A 16,346-nucleotide genomic window follows, 5' to 3' on the forward strand; every position below is an offset into this window, starting at 1 on the left:
ATGAGAATCACTGAAGGGTCTTGTTGATCTACTTACTGATCTCATCTGCTCTTTGTACACAAATGCAGAGGCACATCAGGCTGGTTTTGTTCATAAAACTTAACTACTGGAAGCTCAATTCCCACAAGAGATTTCAGGATGCTGATGCTGAAATGCACAGCAGATAATTGCTAGAGAAGGTCCAGCCTGAGACACGGAGCCAAGCTGAACTCCAGCAATTACAGAATTTTCCCAGCAGGAGCAGAAGCAGCTCTGTAAACATTTGCACTCTCCTTCCTCCATCGCTTCCCCGGTGTTTCAGCAACAGGCAGAGCTGGGTCCGCCCGGGCTGACCTCTTGGGGAGATGACTCCAGCAGTGAAGCTCTGCAGGCAAAGTGCCCTGAGCTGTTCCTAACGTGCTCCTGGATGTCTCTGTGCAGTACATAGATGATGCCCTGCCTCCAGAGTCCCCCTACCTGTACGGCCTCCACCCCAACGCCGAGATCGGGTTCCTGACGCAGCGCTCGGAGCGGCTGCTGCGCACCGTGCTGGAGCTGCAGCCCCGGGACAGCAGCACGGGCCAGGGAGCTGGGGGCACCCAGGAGGAGATGGTGAGAGGGATCAGGGCTGTGGGAACCTGGGAGGAGATGGTGAGAGTGCTCGGGGCTGTGGGCAGCCAGGAGGAGATGGTGAGAGTGCTCAGGGGCTTTGGGAACCCGGGAGGAAATGGTGAGAGGGATCAGGGCTGTGGGCACCCTGTGAGGAGATGGTGAGAGTGCAGAAGAGCAGTGGGCACGCAGGAGGAGATGGTGAGAGTGCAGAGAAGGAGTGGGCACGCAGGAGGAGATGGTGAGAGTGCTCAGGGCTGTGGGCACCCAGGAGGAGATGGTGAGAGGGCTCAGGGGCAGCTGCTGGGTTTTGATGCCTGTCTCATCCATCAGGCTTGTCCATGGTTCTGTGTTCTGCCTGTGCCTGCCTAAAGCCTGGTTTTATGCAGAACACCACCCTGGTGGGATGTAATTGAGTGTTGGCAGTAACAGGACAGTGCCTCTTAATTACCCCGTGCACTGCAGAGCCTTCGTTATCATCCTCTGAAGGTGCTGCAAATAAACCTTCCCTGAGCAGCAGTCCCTGTGCAGCCCCTGTGACTGGCATAGCAATGGGCCCCTGGCACACTGCCTGCCACCCCAGCGTGCCACCCAGAGCTCAGCCTCCTCCTGCTGCTGCCACCGTGTCCCCCCAGCTCCCCAGGGCCTTGTAATTCCTTCTTTCCAGCTGAACTCCTTTGCTGCACCTGTGTCCTGGGCTGATCTCAGCCCTCCCTGTGGAAACTCACAGCTCATTAAAACACGGCCCAAACATCCCTGACAAGATCTGGAATCAGCCAACACATGCTCAGGTTTTCACTCCTGCAGTCTTAAGGTGCCAGCTCTGTGCTTGAAGATTTGCAATTTAATGAATGGCTAATTGCAGCTCATAGAAAGCTGTGGTTTCACACGAGCTTCCTTTGGCTTGGTGTGAAGCTGGGGAACTGACTGCCTTCCCTAAGGGGCTCCTAAAAGTGCCCAGCATGGTCAATTTTCAGTTCATACTCAAATTTGAGGTGAGGGGAATAATCCAGGGGTAGCAAAGCCAAAGAAGATGTTCAGAGATAGCAAATGTGAGTTCCTCTTCTCCCTCCCGCTCCTTTTGTTATTGGAACACAAACTCATCAGAGAAGCAAGATGGTCAGGGAGTGCCCCAGCAGTGGTGGCACAGGTCATGGCCACCCTGCAAACTCCTGGTGACAGGCAAGAACACTCTCATAGGAGCACAGAAGTCCTCATGGCTCTGTCTGGGAATAGAATCTACCTGAGAGCAAGCAGAGTGTGACCTGCCTTGTGCCTGGGGACACACTCCCACAGCTCATTCTCTTCCCTGTCATTATCCAAGCTGTCCCTTCCACTTGGTCCTTGGATGGGAGTGAGCAAAGCCTTGTCTCAGCTCCTCCACTGAAGGATATCCATGCCTGGTTTGGCTGAGGTGATTTTAGGGAGCTCCCAGGGAAAATGTGAGCCTGTCATTTTCCTGAGGCTCTGATAAGTCCAGTTCCTCCCACAGACTTCTGAGGTCACCCTACAGCAAACGAGCTGTAATTGCTGGGAAGGAATCAGAGCCACAGGGGCTTGCAGGGGAATTTCAAATGAGCAGATATTTCTGTGGTGCCCCCGAGGTGCAGCTGAGGAGCTTTTCCAGCTTTAGCCACCTGTGTGGCTGCAGTAACAGCCCACACATCATCACTGCTGACAGGAGCCGAGGGTTGGGAAGAGCAGCAACAGGAGGGAATCGGAGTACAGGGTCCAAAATATGAATATTGGTGGCCCTGGCTGTAAAGTTACCCTGCCCTAGCTGGCACTGGCCCTGCATGCCAAGTTTGGCCCTTTGAATCGTGAAATTTTAACTGTGTTATATGTTCCCAAAGGGCCCCAGCAAGCAGAAGTCTTGCTCAGGTTCCAGCTCAGAAGTAAAGCAAAGACCTTCCACATTAAACCTGGGAAATGCAGCTGAGCCCATGGACAGCAGCGGCTCCATGCCTCATTGTCAGAAAGGAGTTTATTTAATTTTTTAGACACTACAAAGATCCTCTTGCATTGGAGATTTCCCTGTTTAGTACCTAGAGTTCTGAAGAAGCTGTGGTGGTGACCGGAACATAATTTTGTTTCGTTACGCTTTTCTTCCATGGCTCCATTAGTCCGGAATGCCAAATTCAGCTTAAAATTCAATTTTATGTAATCACCTCTCTCCATCAGTACACCAGAGAAAACCAGCTCATAAGCTGTGTTGTCCTGAGGCTCAGCTGAGGCTCCAGCCCCATCCATCTCCTCGTGAGTGTGACCTCAGGAGAAATAAGAGAGCCGAGAAGAGAGGAGGCTGCCACATGTCACGGGGACATTTTAAAACCATCACTTTGCAAGCTGCTCATCTGACATTAACTTCTGTCAGCGTGTGGATTTTAACAGGACAGGGCTAGCTCTTTGAGAGGTGCCCAGGGCTGACAGGGATGGTTTGGGAGACACTGACAAGGCAGAGGGAGTTCACTCAGCTCAGGCTGTGAGCCCCTCTCTCTCTCCTCCCTTTGGCACAGGTGCAAACCCTTCTGGAGGAGATGTTAGAGAAGCTCCCGGACGAGTTCAACATGGCAGAGCTGCTGGCCCGGCTGGAGGAGAGGACTCCCTACGCCGTGGTGGCCCTGCAGGAGTGCGAGCGCATGAATGCGCTCACGGCCGAAATGCGGCGCTCGCTGGCCGAGCTGGAGCTGGGCCTGAAGGTACTGATGGCCTGAGGGGCTCCCTGGGGCTGGAAAAGGGAATAAATGGGGCTTTGGTAAAGGCCTGCCATAGGAACACCTCGGGCAGTGCGAAGCCTGGCAGAGGCTGCGCCCAGGATGGGTGATTGATGCCTAAAGAGGCTCCTGGAGCAGAGGCTGGACAGAAATAAAGGAATAAAGTGAGGATTTATTAAAAGGCCTCAAAGGATCCACCTGGGGCAGTGCAAGAGCCCAGCCAGGGCTGCACCCAGGATGGACCCAGGATGGACTCAGGGTCAGGAGTTCTCACCCTTTTATGAGTTCTGGTCCATTTCCACGCTGGGGTTCAGTGTCCAATCCCAGCTCCAGGGGATGCAGTCCCACCCTCCCAGGTTCTCTCCTCCATCCCCTGCTGTTTGCACTTTTTGGGGCTGAAGCTGCAGCGGTGTCCTTGGTTCTGGGGCTGGGAAAGGATTGTTCTGTGTGCCTGAGCTGGGAGGAGACCTTGCTGACACTTTCTGTGGAGTTCAGAGTTATTTACCAGTGCAGTGCAGAGCCTGGGAAATATGAAAGATAAAAATTAGGGCATCACAATGCTCATGAGTTTTTTTATACAGATATCAGTTTGGTCTGTTTGCACATCTGGAGTTAATTCTCCAATTACAGCTTCAGGTAATGAAGTAATATTCCCCAGTTTGCTCCCCATAATTCACTTTTGTTTATACTTTTCTGGGCCTGTGATGTGTCCTTGGATCTCAGACCCAGAGGGATTGTTCTGTCTGACCAAAATGTGAAGGCAGTTAACTACACTTTATATGGAGTTTAGAGTTATACACTAATACACTACAGGATTTGATAAATATAAAAGCTAAAATCTTAAGGCATCAGTAGGAGAGCTGGAAAATCCTGCAGGGTGCTGCTCAGGGAATAAAAGGGGTCACAGGGAAGAATTTGCTGCTGGCTGCAAAGCCAGCCTGACTCCACAGGGCTCACAGGAGGATTTGCAGTGGCACAGTGTCCACGGGCACACACAGCAGTGCCTGGCTTTTGGGAACAGGGGATGAGCACTTCTGGCCACCCCAGATTGTGCCACAGCAGCAGCAGGTCACTCACAAACTGAGACATGGCCCAGTTAAAGGTGAGCCAAAAATCAAATCTTTGCATAAAATGTCCATGAGCGAGGGGAGCTTGGAACAAAATATCTCAGAGGCACGGGCTGAGCTGAAATCAAAGATTGGTTTTGTGTGAAGGCACAAAATGTCCAGAGCTGTAAGAGAAAAATGCTAAAATCGCAGGAAAAGATACAATTCCCTTTCTGGGTGTGAGTGACCTGCTAGAGTGTCCCCATCCATGGGGCTCCCCTGCAGCTGATCCCCAACCTGGTGTGGAACCAAACTCTGCCCCAGGCAGGATCCCAGGGATCTGCTCATCCCTGCCTCTGCCCCAGGGCAGGGGTGTCGGTGTCCCCCTGGCTGCTGCCTTTTCCATACCAGTTGGGATGCAGATTTCTGGTTCTGCAGGGTGTGAGGGAGGGCTGTGATTGATCCTGCATCCCCCCCAGGCACTCAGTGGGACAAAACAGAAAAGGCTCCTCTGCCCCTCAGGGATGAGCCAGCAGAGATCAGGCTGCACTACCAGGGAGTGAGGAGCTGCCTGGCAGTGCTGGTGCTCTCTGACAGCCCCACCCCTCCACCCTGTCACCCCCAGGGACCCCTCCCCACAGCCAGCTGCTGTCCATCCCTGGGGGAGGCACAAGTGCAGCGCAGCAATGCAGCCTGGAGCTGGCAGGACAGAGCCTCAGCACTGCCCTGCCTCCCCCTCCTGCCACAGCTGGGTCCTGGGCCATCTCCTGGCCATCAGTCAGGGGGCACCCCCTGCTCCATCATTTCCAGAGTGGCAGGCTATGATCCTGTGATAGATGAGTAATGCAGTGATTGGCTCTCACAATTAATGGACAAATACCATGTATATAAGTTAAGAAAAGTTTTATAGATTTATAGTTATATTGTACCCCCTCAGGTGGTTATCAAAGGACAGCTGGGAGGATCAGATTGTCACAATGGTGACACTGACCTCCAGTCAGGATTTGAGGAAGAGATCTCCACCATTGGACAGTGAAGAAGGGGTTGATGGACAGAACTTTGGGAGGGGTTAAAGGGTTAAAAAGGAAAAAAACCTGACATTGTGTGGGTGCTGAGCACATGGCGGGGAAAATCTTTTGCTCCCAGCACCATAACCTTTTTTCTTTATTCAGTCTTCTGCTGTATTTTTGATAAGGTTTAATAAACCTTCCTAAACTATGAAAAGTGAGGAGCTATTTTTCACAATCCCTTCTCAGGGGGATGCTCAGCTCCCACAGCTGATGTGCACAGCATGGCCTGGACCAGCCCGTTCACAGGAGAGCTGAGGGTGGGCAAGGAGGGCCTGCCTGAGATGGGATGACATCTCAAACCTCTCCCAGGGGCAGCTTGGAAAAGAAACCTTCAGCTGCCCACCCTGCATGAGGAGGGGCACGCTTGGCTCGGGGTTTGGGCACCAAGCTGCTCCCAAATCCCAGCTGCAGGCTGGAGCAGCAGCTGCAGGTGTGTGTGCGCTGCATTGGCTGCTGGTGCTTGTTAAAGCAGAGATATCCTGGACACAGGTGGTGGGTCAGTGTGTGCAGCCCATTTTGAAAGAAGCTGATATTTATGTAGTCAATTATCATAAACAGATTTCTCTTATTTTCTAGCATAAGGCAGTGGAATTGAAAATTCCATTTCCTGAGACAGGTAAACAGAAGTGATTTAATGTTTCAATCCCAGAGCCCCAAACAAGATATAATTGTGACTTGGACAAGGTGTGGCAATTAGATTTCATGTGGGGAAGAACGTGCTGTTGAATATTGGTAGGGGAACAAGGGGATGCAGAGTGTGCAAATAAACCACAAACAAAATCAACCCCAGGAATCTGTAACACAGGCTGCAAACCTCTCCCCAAACCCTGCCCAGATCATGGCAGGGAAGGAGATGGGGACTGCAGAAAAGGCTCCTCAGAGGGCAGCAGCAGCCCCTGAGCTGGGATTCAGAGACACCCAGGGGCTGGGACTGGAGGAGAACAACAGAGCAGAGCAGCCTTTGGCATTTCTGGTGTTTGGCAAATCTGGTGTTTGCTGCAGACACATCTGCAGGCTCTGAGAGGCCATCAGTGGGCAATTCCAAGAACCATGGAGTCCTTAAGGCTGGAGAAGCCCTTTGAGATCCCCAAGTCCAACCTTCCCCCCAGCAGCACTGTGCTCACCCCTAAACCATGGCCTCAGGTGCCACATCCAGATGGTTTTTTGGGCACTTGGGCTCATTTGGTGCTGACCCCACCAAGGCTGGGGGTTCGATCCCTGGTCTAAGAGTTGGACTCATGATCCTTGAGGGCTCCTTCCAGCTGGGAATATTCTATCAGAATATTGTCAGCCTGTGGCTGGTGACTGCACCACAGCCTGTTCCAGTGCTTCACAGCCCACAGCCTGAAGAAAGCTTTCCTGATATCCAAACCAGGTTTACCTTGGCAAAACTCGAGCCCAGTTCTTGTGTCTGCAGCCCAAGGTCAGGTGTGGGTCCCTGCAGAGCTGAATTAGAGCTTGTGCATGGACCCAAAACTCTGCTCAGCATCCCTCACATCACCTCCCACCCCTGGGGGACCACAGAGCAGCCAGAGGGGGCTGAAGGCTCTTCCTGGTGCTGCCCTCACTTGACTCTGGCCTTACCCTGAAGAAATCATGCTGTAATTGCCCTTCCTGACAATTAAAGAGCTGTCAGGGCTCGTTCCTCTCTGGGGCTGGAGGCCTGCACTGACAGCACTCAGAGGAGGAGAGTTTACAAGCCAGGCCCCACAGAGCTCAGCAGAGAATAAATAAAGCCCAGAGAAAACAAGGCTTATTGTTTTTAACTGACTGAAGGATCTGCCAAAGGAAGGCGAATCGGAAATGTCACGCCTAATTTGAATTTTTGAATAATTCATCGTGTCGTCCTAGCAGAAAGTGATTGTTTGGTCCAAAAATAGGAGACATCCCATTAGGAGGAAGAGAAATTGCAATAGACTGGTAGCCATCAGAAATAACTGGCATGTTGCATTTCAAAGCCCTTTGTTCTGGCTGGCTTGGGTGGAACCAGAGGCTGGGCTGAAGCACTTGCATGTTAATGTTGTACCAGCCTCATCTTTTGCAAGCAGATCCTCTGCTTTGCAATTTGGGTGAAGGATGAGCCTCCAAAACGAGGATAATATATATTGTAAAATAACAAAGACCAAATTTTGATAGGCAAACTGGGTATCAAGTGAAAATAACCTGAACTGAGGAAACAGTTTGTGTCTGTAGTGTGCTCATCTTGAGGGAATGGCTGCAGACTGATTAGGGTTTCCTTCAAGGGTGTCTTTAAATGAAAATTACTCCCAGCGTTTGGGAAAAAAAAAAATTAAAAAGTAACTTGAATAATTTCTGATGCACTTTAGTATTCAGCATCTGAAATGCAAATTTATGCATAATTGTGTTTGGACAACTCTATGAGATTGCTGCTGTAGATGCTTTGAACCCTCACAGGAGACTCAAAGCATGCTTGAGTGCGCAGGCTTTAGGAATTGCTTTTCTCAAGCCTTGCTGAGAATTACATTTGCTAATTCATTTGTTTCCTGAAAGTAAAACTAGACATGATATATGATCGAAGGAGGGCTGTCTTTAAATCAATTTGGCTGCTTGCACACATTCTGCCATATTCTTACCCACGTCAAAGCACTTCCAGGAGCACAGAATGCTCCTGTTCCATTGTCCTGCTGGGGCCAGAGCAGGATTCCTGTTCTCCCTGCATGGTCCTGCCATGGCTTCAGCCCAGCCCATTGATGGTTCCTCTTTGTGTCCAGTTTCCCCTGAGGATGGAGATCAGGATGGACATTTCAGGAGATTGTTCCTCATATTTTAGTTAATTGCAAGTGCTGCTTCTTCCAGCTCTTCATTTCACCTTATTTGCTGTTGTAGCTTCGGAACCCATCTTAAACGCTTTGGACTCAGGATTTCCTCTATCCACCAGAAATTTGCTCTCCAGGGTGTCTCTGAATCCCAGCTCAGGGGCTGCTGCTGCCCTCTGAGGAGCCTTTTCTGCAGTCCCCATCTCCTTCCCTGCCATGATCTGGGCAGGGTTTGGGGAGAGGTTTGCAGCCTGTGTTACAGATTCCTGGGGTTGATTTTGTTTGTGGTTTATTTGCACACTCTGCATCCCCTTGTTCCCCTACCAATATTCAACAGCACTTTCTTCCCCACATGAACTCTGATTGCCACCCCTTGTCCAAGTCACAATTCTGTGGCTGGATTTGGTGATATTAGAGGTCATTCTCAGCTGTCAGTGTGTCCCACAGGGCATGGCCAGCATGGGAACAAACTGCAGAGATCTTGAACTGCTGGACTCTGCCAAGCATTGCTAAACAACTCTGGGGGCTGCTTTAAGAAGATTTCAACTTTTTCTAAAGCTTCATAGATTTTTGTGGTGTCCCAGCAAAGGGCACCTCTGCTGACCTCACTGCTGGAGGCACTGAAGTCCTGTGAAAGAACAGTTGGAATCTTTTAATGTGAATAGCCTGACCCAATTCCCTCCCCCTTGTTCTCAGCAATGGCTCCACTGATTTCAGTTAATCTTTCCAAAAAACACTTAGCCTGAGGCAAAGAGAAATTGTAAATGAGATAAATTTTGGCCAAATGATAAGGTAACAAAAGGAAGGGCTTATAATGGAGAGCGGGGATGGACATTATCTTGGGGTCTCCAAAGTTCTGGGGGTGTTGTACCCCTCCAGCTGAGCACTGAGCTGCAGAGATTGAACTGTGGAGACCATTCCATACCAGGGAAGCTGAGCTGGCATTTGCAGGTTTTCTCTTTTTATTCTGCTTGGTTTGAGTGAGCCAGAATCACGGAGGAGTTGGTCAGGACGTTGCTCCAGCCCATCCTGAGCAGGGACAGGCTGAGAGCTTGTTCTGGACCATGTTCTGGTGGGTTTTGAGCATTTCCAAGAATGGAGACTCCACAGTGGACAACCTGTTCCAGTGTTCAGTCACCCTCACATTGTCTTTCAGTGGAATGTCCTGGAATTCAGCTCTTCTGGCAGAACTGATACAGGTTTCTAAAAGCTTTGAAACTAATTAATTGCTGCACAAAGGAAAAGTCAAACCTTTCTCTTTATCTCACTTGGCTGAATCATATCATATCTTACTTTGTTGTGCTCCTTCCCTGCTGTGGAAGGAGCTGTGATTACATTTGCAGACAACACGTGTAGTCAAAGAGAAAATCTTGCACTGCAAAGCAGTAAATGAGGGGAGGAGTGAGGGGAAGTGGAGGAGAGGAGGGGGATAGGACTCAACATAACAAATATTTGGACAGTTTTAGAGTAGATCATCAGAAACTTCAGCATCCTGCCCTGGCAGTGAGTGAGAACAGCTTTACACCCCTGAAAATCTGTGAGTCCATGAGAGAATATAGAAATAACACTGGGACAACCAAGAGACACCTCTGCTGCTGTCACTGGCGCACAGCTTTTCCTCCCAGTAGTATTTTTACAGCAGGATGCAGAAATTTGCAATAGAAAGTGTGCAGGAAAACCCCAAATTCATGAAGTCACCCAGAGTACGTGGCCAGCAGTGTCTGTGTGGGATTCTGTGCTCTTCCTCATGCCCTGGCCCAGCTGTGCTTCCAGGCAGGCTCTGCTGGGCAGTGTCAGTGCTCACTGTGCCCTTCGTGGTGTTTGTGAGGGCCCCCAGGATGAGGTGAGAGATGAGAATCTGACTGCAAGTTCTCAGAAGGCTGATATATTATATTATATTATATTATATTATATTATATTATATTATATTATATTATATTATATTATATTATATTATATTATATTATATTATATTATATTATATCATATCATATCATATCATATCATATCATGCTATACTAAAACTATACTAAAGAAAGAAAAAGGATACAGCAGAAAGTTTATCAAGAAAAAATAATAAAAACCTGTGACTCCTCAGAGCCTCAACACAGCTGGACCATGACTGGTCATTAAATTAAAACAATTCACATGGAACCAATCAAACATTCACCTGTTGGTGAGCAATGTCCAAGCCACATTCCAAAGCAGCAAACACAGGAGAAGCAATCAGATAAATTATCGTTTTCATTCCTCTCTGAGGCTTCTCAGCTTCCCAAGAGAAGAAATCCTGGATTTTTCAGAAAATATCATGCTGACACCCTTTCTCCCCAGGGAGAGCTGACCATGACCAGCGAGATGGAGACCTTGCAGAACTCCCTCTTCTTTGGCACCGTGCCTGAGTCCTGGGTGAGGAGATCCTACCCTTCCATGGCCAGCCTTGGCTCGTGGTTTGCTGACCTGCTGGCCCGCAGCAGCGAGCTGGAAGCCTGGACCAGGGACTTCTCCTTGCCCTCCACGCTGTGGCTCGGGGGGTTCTTCAACCCCCAGGCCCTCCTGACGGCCATCATGCAGAGCACAGCCCGCAAGAACAGGTGGCCCCTGGACAGGATGGCGCTGCAGTGTGATGTGACCAAGAAGAGCAGAGAGGATTTCGCCAGTGCTCCTCGTGAGGGGGCCTATGTGCACGGGCTCTTCATGGAGGGAGCACGCTGGGATGCTCAGGTGAGCTCGGCAAGGCTCTGGGGCTGAGGGAGAAGCCACAGGTGTGGCCCTGAAATTCTTATCCAACACTCTCCACTTGTTTGTCTCTTCTGATCCAACAACTCTCCTCTTATTTGTCTCTTCTGATCCAACACTCTCCACTAATTTTTCATAAATCACCTCCCTCTCTGCAGTGGTTTTCCATGAAGGATAGGAAATTAAAGCTGTGCCCTCCCTGATGGATGCCACTTCATCACATCTCCTTGGGCAGTTCCAAGCTCCAGGCTGATTTTTTTTTGCTCTGGAAATGGCCTGAATTGGGTCTGGGATGCCACAGGCAGCCAGGAATGTTGGCAAGGGCTCTGCTGGGAGATGGCAGTGAGGATCTCAGTGGGTCAGCTCAGATCTCTGCTCTTGGGGTCTGGGCTGTGCTCACAGAGACAATCACAGAGCCCTGTGCAGCTCCCAGCTCTGCCCCCACAGCTCCCTGGCTGTTCTCTTCTCCTCACACAACCCTTGGGAGATCACAGCCCCTGCCACAGGGAGCACTGGATTTCTGATGCCCTAAAAACCTGACAGAAATCAGCTGGACACCCCAGAACAGAGAGAGCTGTTAAAAATTCCCAGTCCTGCATATCATATACTCCATTTAAGAACAATGCAGTGTCTGCTGTTATGTTTTCTTTGCCACTATGAGCAGAAAATTAGTTCTGTCTGGGTTTTACCAGCTGGAAGTGGAGAGTGAGAGGTTTTGGTGGTGCAAAGCCAGAAATCTTTGGGAAATACTTGGCTTCACCCCTCTGCCTCCCTCCAATAACTGATGTGGGTGATTGCATCCAGCAATGGGATTTGTCTTCAGAGACCATCCCAACACCAGTAAATGTTGTTTTCTGATTACATTTTCCTTGTGATTGAAAGATACTGAGCAATTATGTTCATGGAGCCATTCATAATCTCTGGGTATCATGCTTCAATTTATCTCAGAAAGGAAAAGGATATTTTTATGGTTTGCTGCTCCCACTGAAATATAATTTCTACCTAGTGGAACTATTCATTTTACCTACAATCCAGTGAGTACCAGTGTGCATTAATGGATGCAGGACTTTTAAAACAGGTGCACAGCTCTTTTGGGTTGTGTACTCCTTCCAAATTAATCCTCTGATAAAAATGGCAGGCCACGTTTAGAAGAATTCCTCTGGGGAACACCTCCACTTTTAAAAGAATATTTCACATTTAGGTTGTGCCTCCAAAAAAGGAAAGAGTCCTTCTATGTTCTGCTACTCACATTTTTCTATTTATTTAAACATTTATGTTTGCCCTTGGGTGTCTTAAATTTATAAAACATTCATTACAAAACAGCAGGCAGCTATTAGATGAAATGAAACTAAGCAGATTATTTTGGGTGCGAATGAGCTCTTGCTGCAGCCCTGTTAAAGTCACTGGGACTCAGTGACAGTCAGAAGGATGCTGTGGCAGGGGACATTTGGAGACCTTTCATCTCAAGCTGCTGACTGATCCTTGGCTTTCTTTCTCTCTTCAGTAGAGTGTTTGATGCCAAGACTGTGCCCTGCCCTCCCCAAGGGGGTTGGAGCGTGGTGGGACAAGGGCAGGGATGGGTTTCACACCACGTGTGCTCCATGGAGCTTTGGCAGCTGTGCACAGCACAGCCCCTGCCATGGAACCACGGGATCCCAGGCTGGCTTGGGCTGGAGAGCACCTTAAAAATGAGCTCATTCCAGCCCACCATGGGCAGGGCCACCTTCCACTGTCCCAGGCTGCTCCAAGCTCTGTCCAGCCTGGCCTTGAACACCTCCAGGCATGGGGCAGCCACAGGGCAGGGCCTCACCACCCTCACAGGGAAGAGTTTTTTCATTCCCCTTGTCCAGCTGAAGCCGGTGACCCCATCACTCAGGGACCACCTTGGAGTGCTCCTTGCAGGCTCCATGTCCCCTTCCCTGCTGGCTCCATGTCCCCTTTCCCTGCTGACCCCAAAAGGGCTGTGGTGTGAGGAACCTGTGCTGGGACCTTGTCTTCGTTTGGAAAGACAGGTGTGTGCTAAGGAAGGCAGGAGCCTCCCCTAAAATGGAAAATGCAAACTCCCTCCCTTTGAATTGTTATAAATTTGAAATTAAGGGGATCTTAGGCAAAGATGTGGGAGCTGGAATAACAGTTCTTTATTAGGGAAGAAAATAAAAATAAAAATAAAAATAAAATAAACAATGCAGTAACCAAACCAACACTGCCAGAGTCAGAACCCAACCTGACACCCTGTGGGTCAGGGTGCTGGCAGCAGTCCCATTGGAATTGTGGCTCAGCCCTCCTGCAGTGTCAGGGGTGGTTCTGCTGGAGCAGGGATCCTGGAGAAAGGTGCAGTCTCTGCCTCTGAAGATCCAGTGGAAGAGGCAGCTGTTCCTCTGAGAATCCAGTGGAAAAACTGCTCTGGTGTCCCAAAAACTCAGATTGTATCCAGGAATGCTTGGCTCCTCCCCCTGGGCGGAGCATCTCCCCATGGGTTGATAGAATTTTATCACCATGCAGGAACACTCACTGGCCCATGAACAGAATATAATTAATAATTAATGGCCCATTAACAGCAGAGATCTCCTGGAGGGAGGATTGGTTGTGGAAGAGATAAAGAGAACTGCCCAATGAACAGAAGATAACTGCCCCACCCCACTCTCAGTTTCCTGCTGGGAATCCGAGAGAAGCAGAAGTGAGGGATCCTTTAGGAGCTGAGGCTGAGCTCTGCAGGCACAGAATGGTGGTTCTGCACCACGAGGGCTGTGCTGCTAGTCAGGAAGAACTGCTTTCAGAGCAGAATTAATTTTCTGATGATGAGAGCGATAAAAAATGCAAATGAGAATCAGCCCAGACATAACAAAATGATATCTTACATAGAGGTACCTCAGGAAGATTTCAGCTCTTGTTAACCCAGAAACAGGTAGAACATCTCTTGGAAATTACATTTGAAGTATTCTCAGCAGTAAAAAAAAAGAGAAAGACTTGATTAAAACCCAGTCTCAGGAATGAAAGGTGTGAATTTAAGAAGAGTGCATAATAATGTTTCATAAATAGCTACTTTGCAAGGTATTATACGAATTATTAAATGTTTGTTCAGCACGTTGGAAATATAAAATCCTAAATGAGAGTTGGATTCTTCATAGCTGAGCATAACAGATGGCATTAGTACAATTAAACCGAGGTGTGTGGCAAGAGGGATGATTTTTCTTTGCTCGTTATAGAACTAAATAAACTGCTGGAGAGGCTGAATCTCACCCCACAACTCTGATGCGAGAGCATTTGGAATAATGATGATATGTGAAGCTCAGCTGCAGTGAGAGGCAGTTTCTTTAGTGCTGAAAAGTTTCGTTTCCATTTCCCTGTTTATTTTCATTTGGTCTCTCTAGCCTCCATTAGGCAGTTTTCCCTGGAAATGGATTGATGTGCAGAGTATTTTATTGTCAAGAAGAGAGAGAGAAAATGTCAGAGGGACCCAAATTAGAGAAACAAACTTGATTTCTTGCCCTGGCAGGGTTCTTTCCCTCTCCTGCATTGGGCAGCCTGCTGGGCAGGGCATTGCTTGGAGGAGAATAATGGGACTTGATATTTATTGGTGATATTCCCTCAGAAAAGTAATTTTGAATTCTCTTGGTTACATCCATGAGGGTGGGAACAAGCCTGTGGTGGCTTTTGGGGCTGTTCTCCATCCCAGTTCAGGTGTCCACCCTCTCTCTCAGCACAAGCAGCACCTCCCACAAGATGATTCTGATCTGGAATCCTCTGAGAAAGATGCCTGAGAATAATCCCAGGATCACTGAGCTTGGAAAAGATCCCCCAGCCCATCCAGGCCAAGCTGTGCCCAATCCCCACCTTGTCCCCAGCCCCAAGCACTGAGTGCCACATCCAGGTGTTCCTGGGACACCTCCAGGGATGGGCACTCCAAACCTCCCTGGGCAGTGTTTAATCACCCTTTCAGCTAAGAAATTCCTGCTCAAGTCCAACCTGAGCCTGCCCTGGCACAGCTTGAGGCCTTTTCCTCTTGTCCTGTCCCTGTTCCCTGGCAATAGGACAAGAGGAAATGGCCTCAAGCTGCACCTCAATAGAAACCAGGACAGGAGAAGTGAAAATTTGTTCAGAATATGGCTGGACAGGGCCAGGGCTGCTGTTGCCACACAAATCCAGCTCAGGTGTGAGGGTTTGAGCATCTGGTGGGAGTGCAGGCAGCTGGAGCTTTGTGATTATCTACTCTAGTGAGTTGAGGAGGGTCATGGTGAGACAGGGAGCTCTTGGATCCAGATCTCCTTCCTCAAAGAGGCTCATTTAGCCCTGGAGAAGCTGTTTGCACCTCCCCAGCAGGAGCAGCTTGCATAAAGATCATGGGCTCAGGTCCGTCAGCTGGTGGACACCTTGGGGATGTGACCTTTGTCTCCTTCTCTCTGCAGGCCGGGACAATCACGGAGGCCAGGCTCAAGGAGCTCACCCCAGCCATGCCTGTGGTGTTCATCAGAGCCATTCCTGATGACAAGCAGGATGCCAGGGGCTTGTACCCATGTCCTGTGTACAAAACACGCCAGAGAGGCCCGACCTACGTGTGGACTTTTAACCTGAAAACCAAGGAGAAGCCGTCCAAGTGGGTGCTCGCTGGGGTGGCCTTGCTGCTGCAGGTCTGAGGCAGCAGCACAGGCCCTGCTCTGCAAAGCCCTCCAATGTCACACCATTTAAACAGTTCAATGTCACAGACATTTCTTTCATGAAAAATCCTCTCTTAGGATTTTCCTGCTGAAGCTGAGAAGTACAGCAACCAGACACAAACAATAGGTTATCTGCTGCTGTGGAATGTAACAGGTCTGCCTGGATTGGCCCAGTTTGGATGTTTGGAGTTGGTGGCCAATCCAGGACTGAGCTTTCTTGGAGACAGTCCGGGAGAGCAACGTTTGTTATTCATTCTTTACTTTCTATTCTTAGGTAGCTAGCAGCTTCTGGAAACTCTCCTTTCTTTTTCTTTTTAGTATAGTTATAATAGATGTATATATCATAACATAATAAATCGACCCTTCTGAAATATGGAGTCAGATCTACGTCTCTTCCTTCACCCTGAAAACCTTGTGACCACCGTCAACAGTTCAATGCTGGGATTAACACAAGTTCCATCTCTCTGATGGACTCCCAGGTTATGTCTGTGTCTCTGTGACCCCAATAGGGCCTGCAAGGATGTGACAGAGGTGCAGAGGAACATGGCCCAGGTTTCTGGCTGCTGTACATCGATATCCTGTAATTCCTGCACTGCTGCACTCTCGGGTTTGGTGTTGCTGAAATGGCTCCCGCGATATTAAAAGTCTCTTTTTTCCCAGCCCTGTGACAGAAGAAGAAGTTGAGATTCCTCAGCTCTGGTTTTCAAGGTTGTTTATTTTCTCTTATCTGTTACATTCTTTCTCTCACCTGCTGAGATCT

General features: G+C 49.2%; 1 protein-coding gene across 1 annotated transcript in view; it reads left to right on the forward strand.

Moving 5' to 3' along the window:
- LOC102041309 (dynein heavy chain 9, axonemal) overlaps nt 1–15,941 on the forward strand; it is an 83,113-nt gene extending 67,172 nt beyond the window's left edge. Inside the window, exons 21-24 of the mRNA XM_031062688.1 lie at nt 421–591; nt 3,105–3,287; nt 10,527–10,916; nt 15,338–15,941. Of these exons, the coding sequence (XP_030918548.1) occupies nt 421–591; nt 3,105–3,287; nt 10,527–10,916; nt 15,338–15,565 (972 nt within the window). The 3' untranslated portion in view covers nt 15,566–15,941. The remainder of the gene's footprint in view (nt 1–420; nt 592–3,104; nt 3,288–10,526; nt 10,917–15,337) is intronic.
- The last annotated feature ends 405 nt before the right edge of the window (nt 15,942–16,346 follow it).

The sequence above is a fragment of the Geospiza fortis genome, unplaced genomic scaffold (assembly GCF_000277835.1).
Source record: "Geospiza fortis unplaced genomic scaffold, GeoFor_1.0 scaffold485, whole genome shotgun sequence".
NCBI lineage: Eukaryota > Metazoa > Chordata > Aves > Passeriformes > Thraupidae > Geospiza > Geospiza fortis.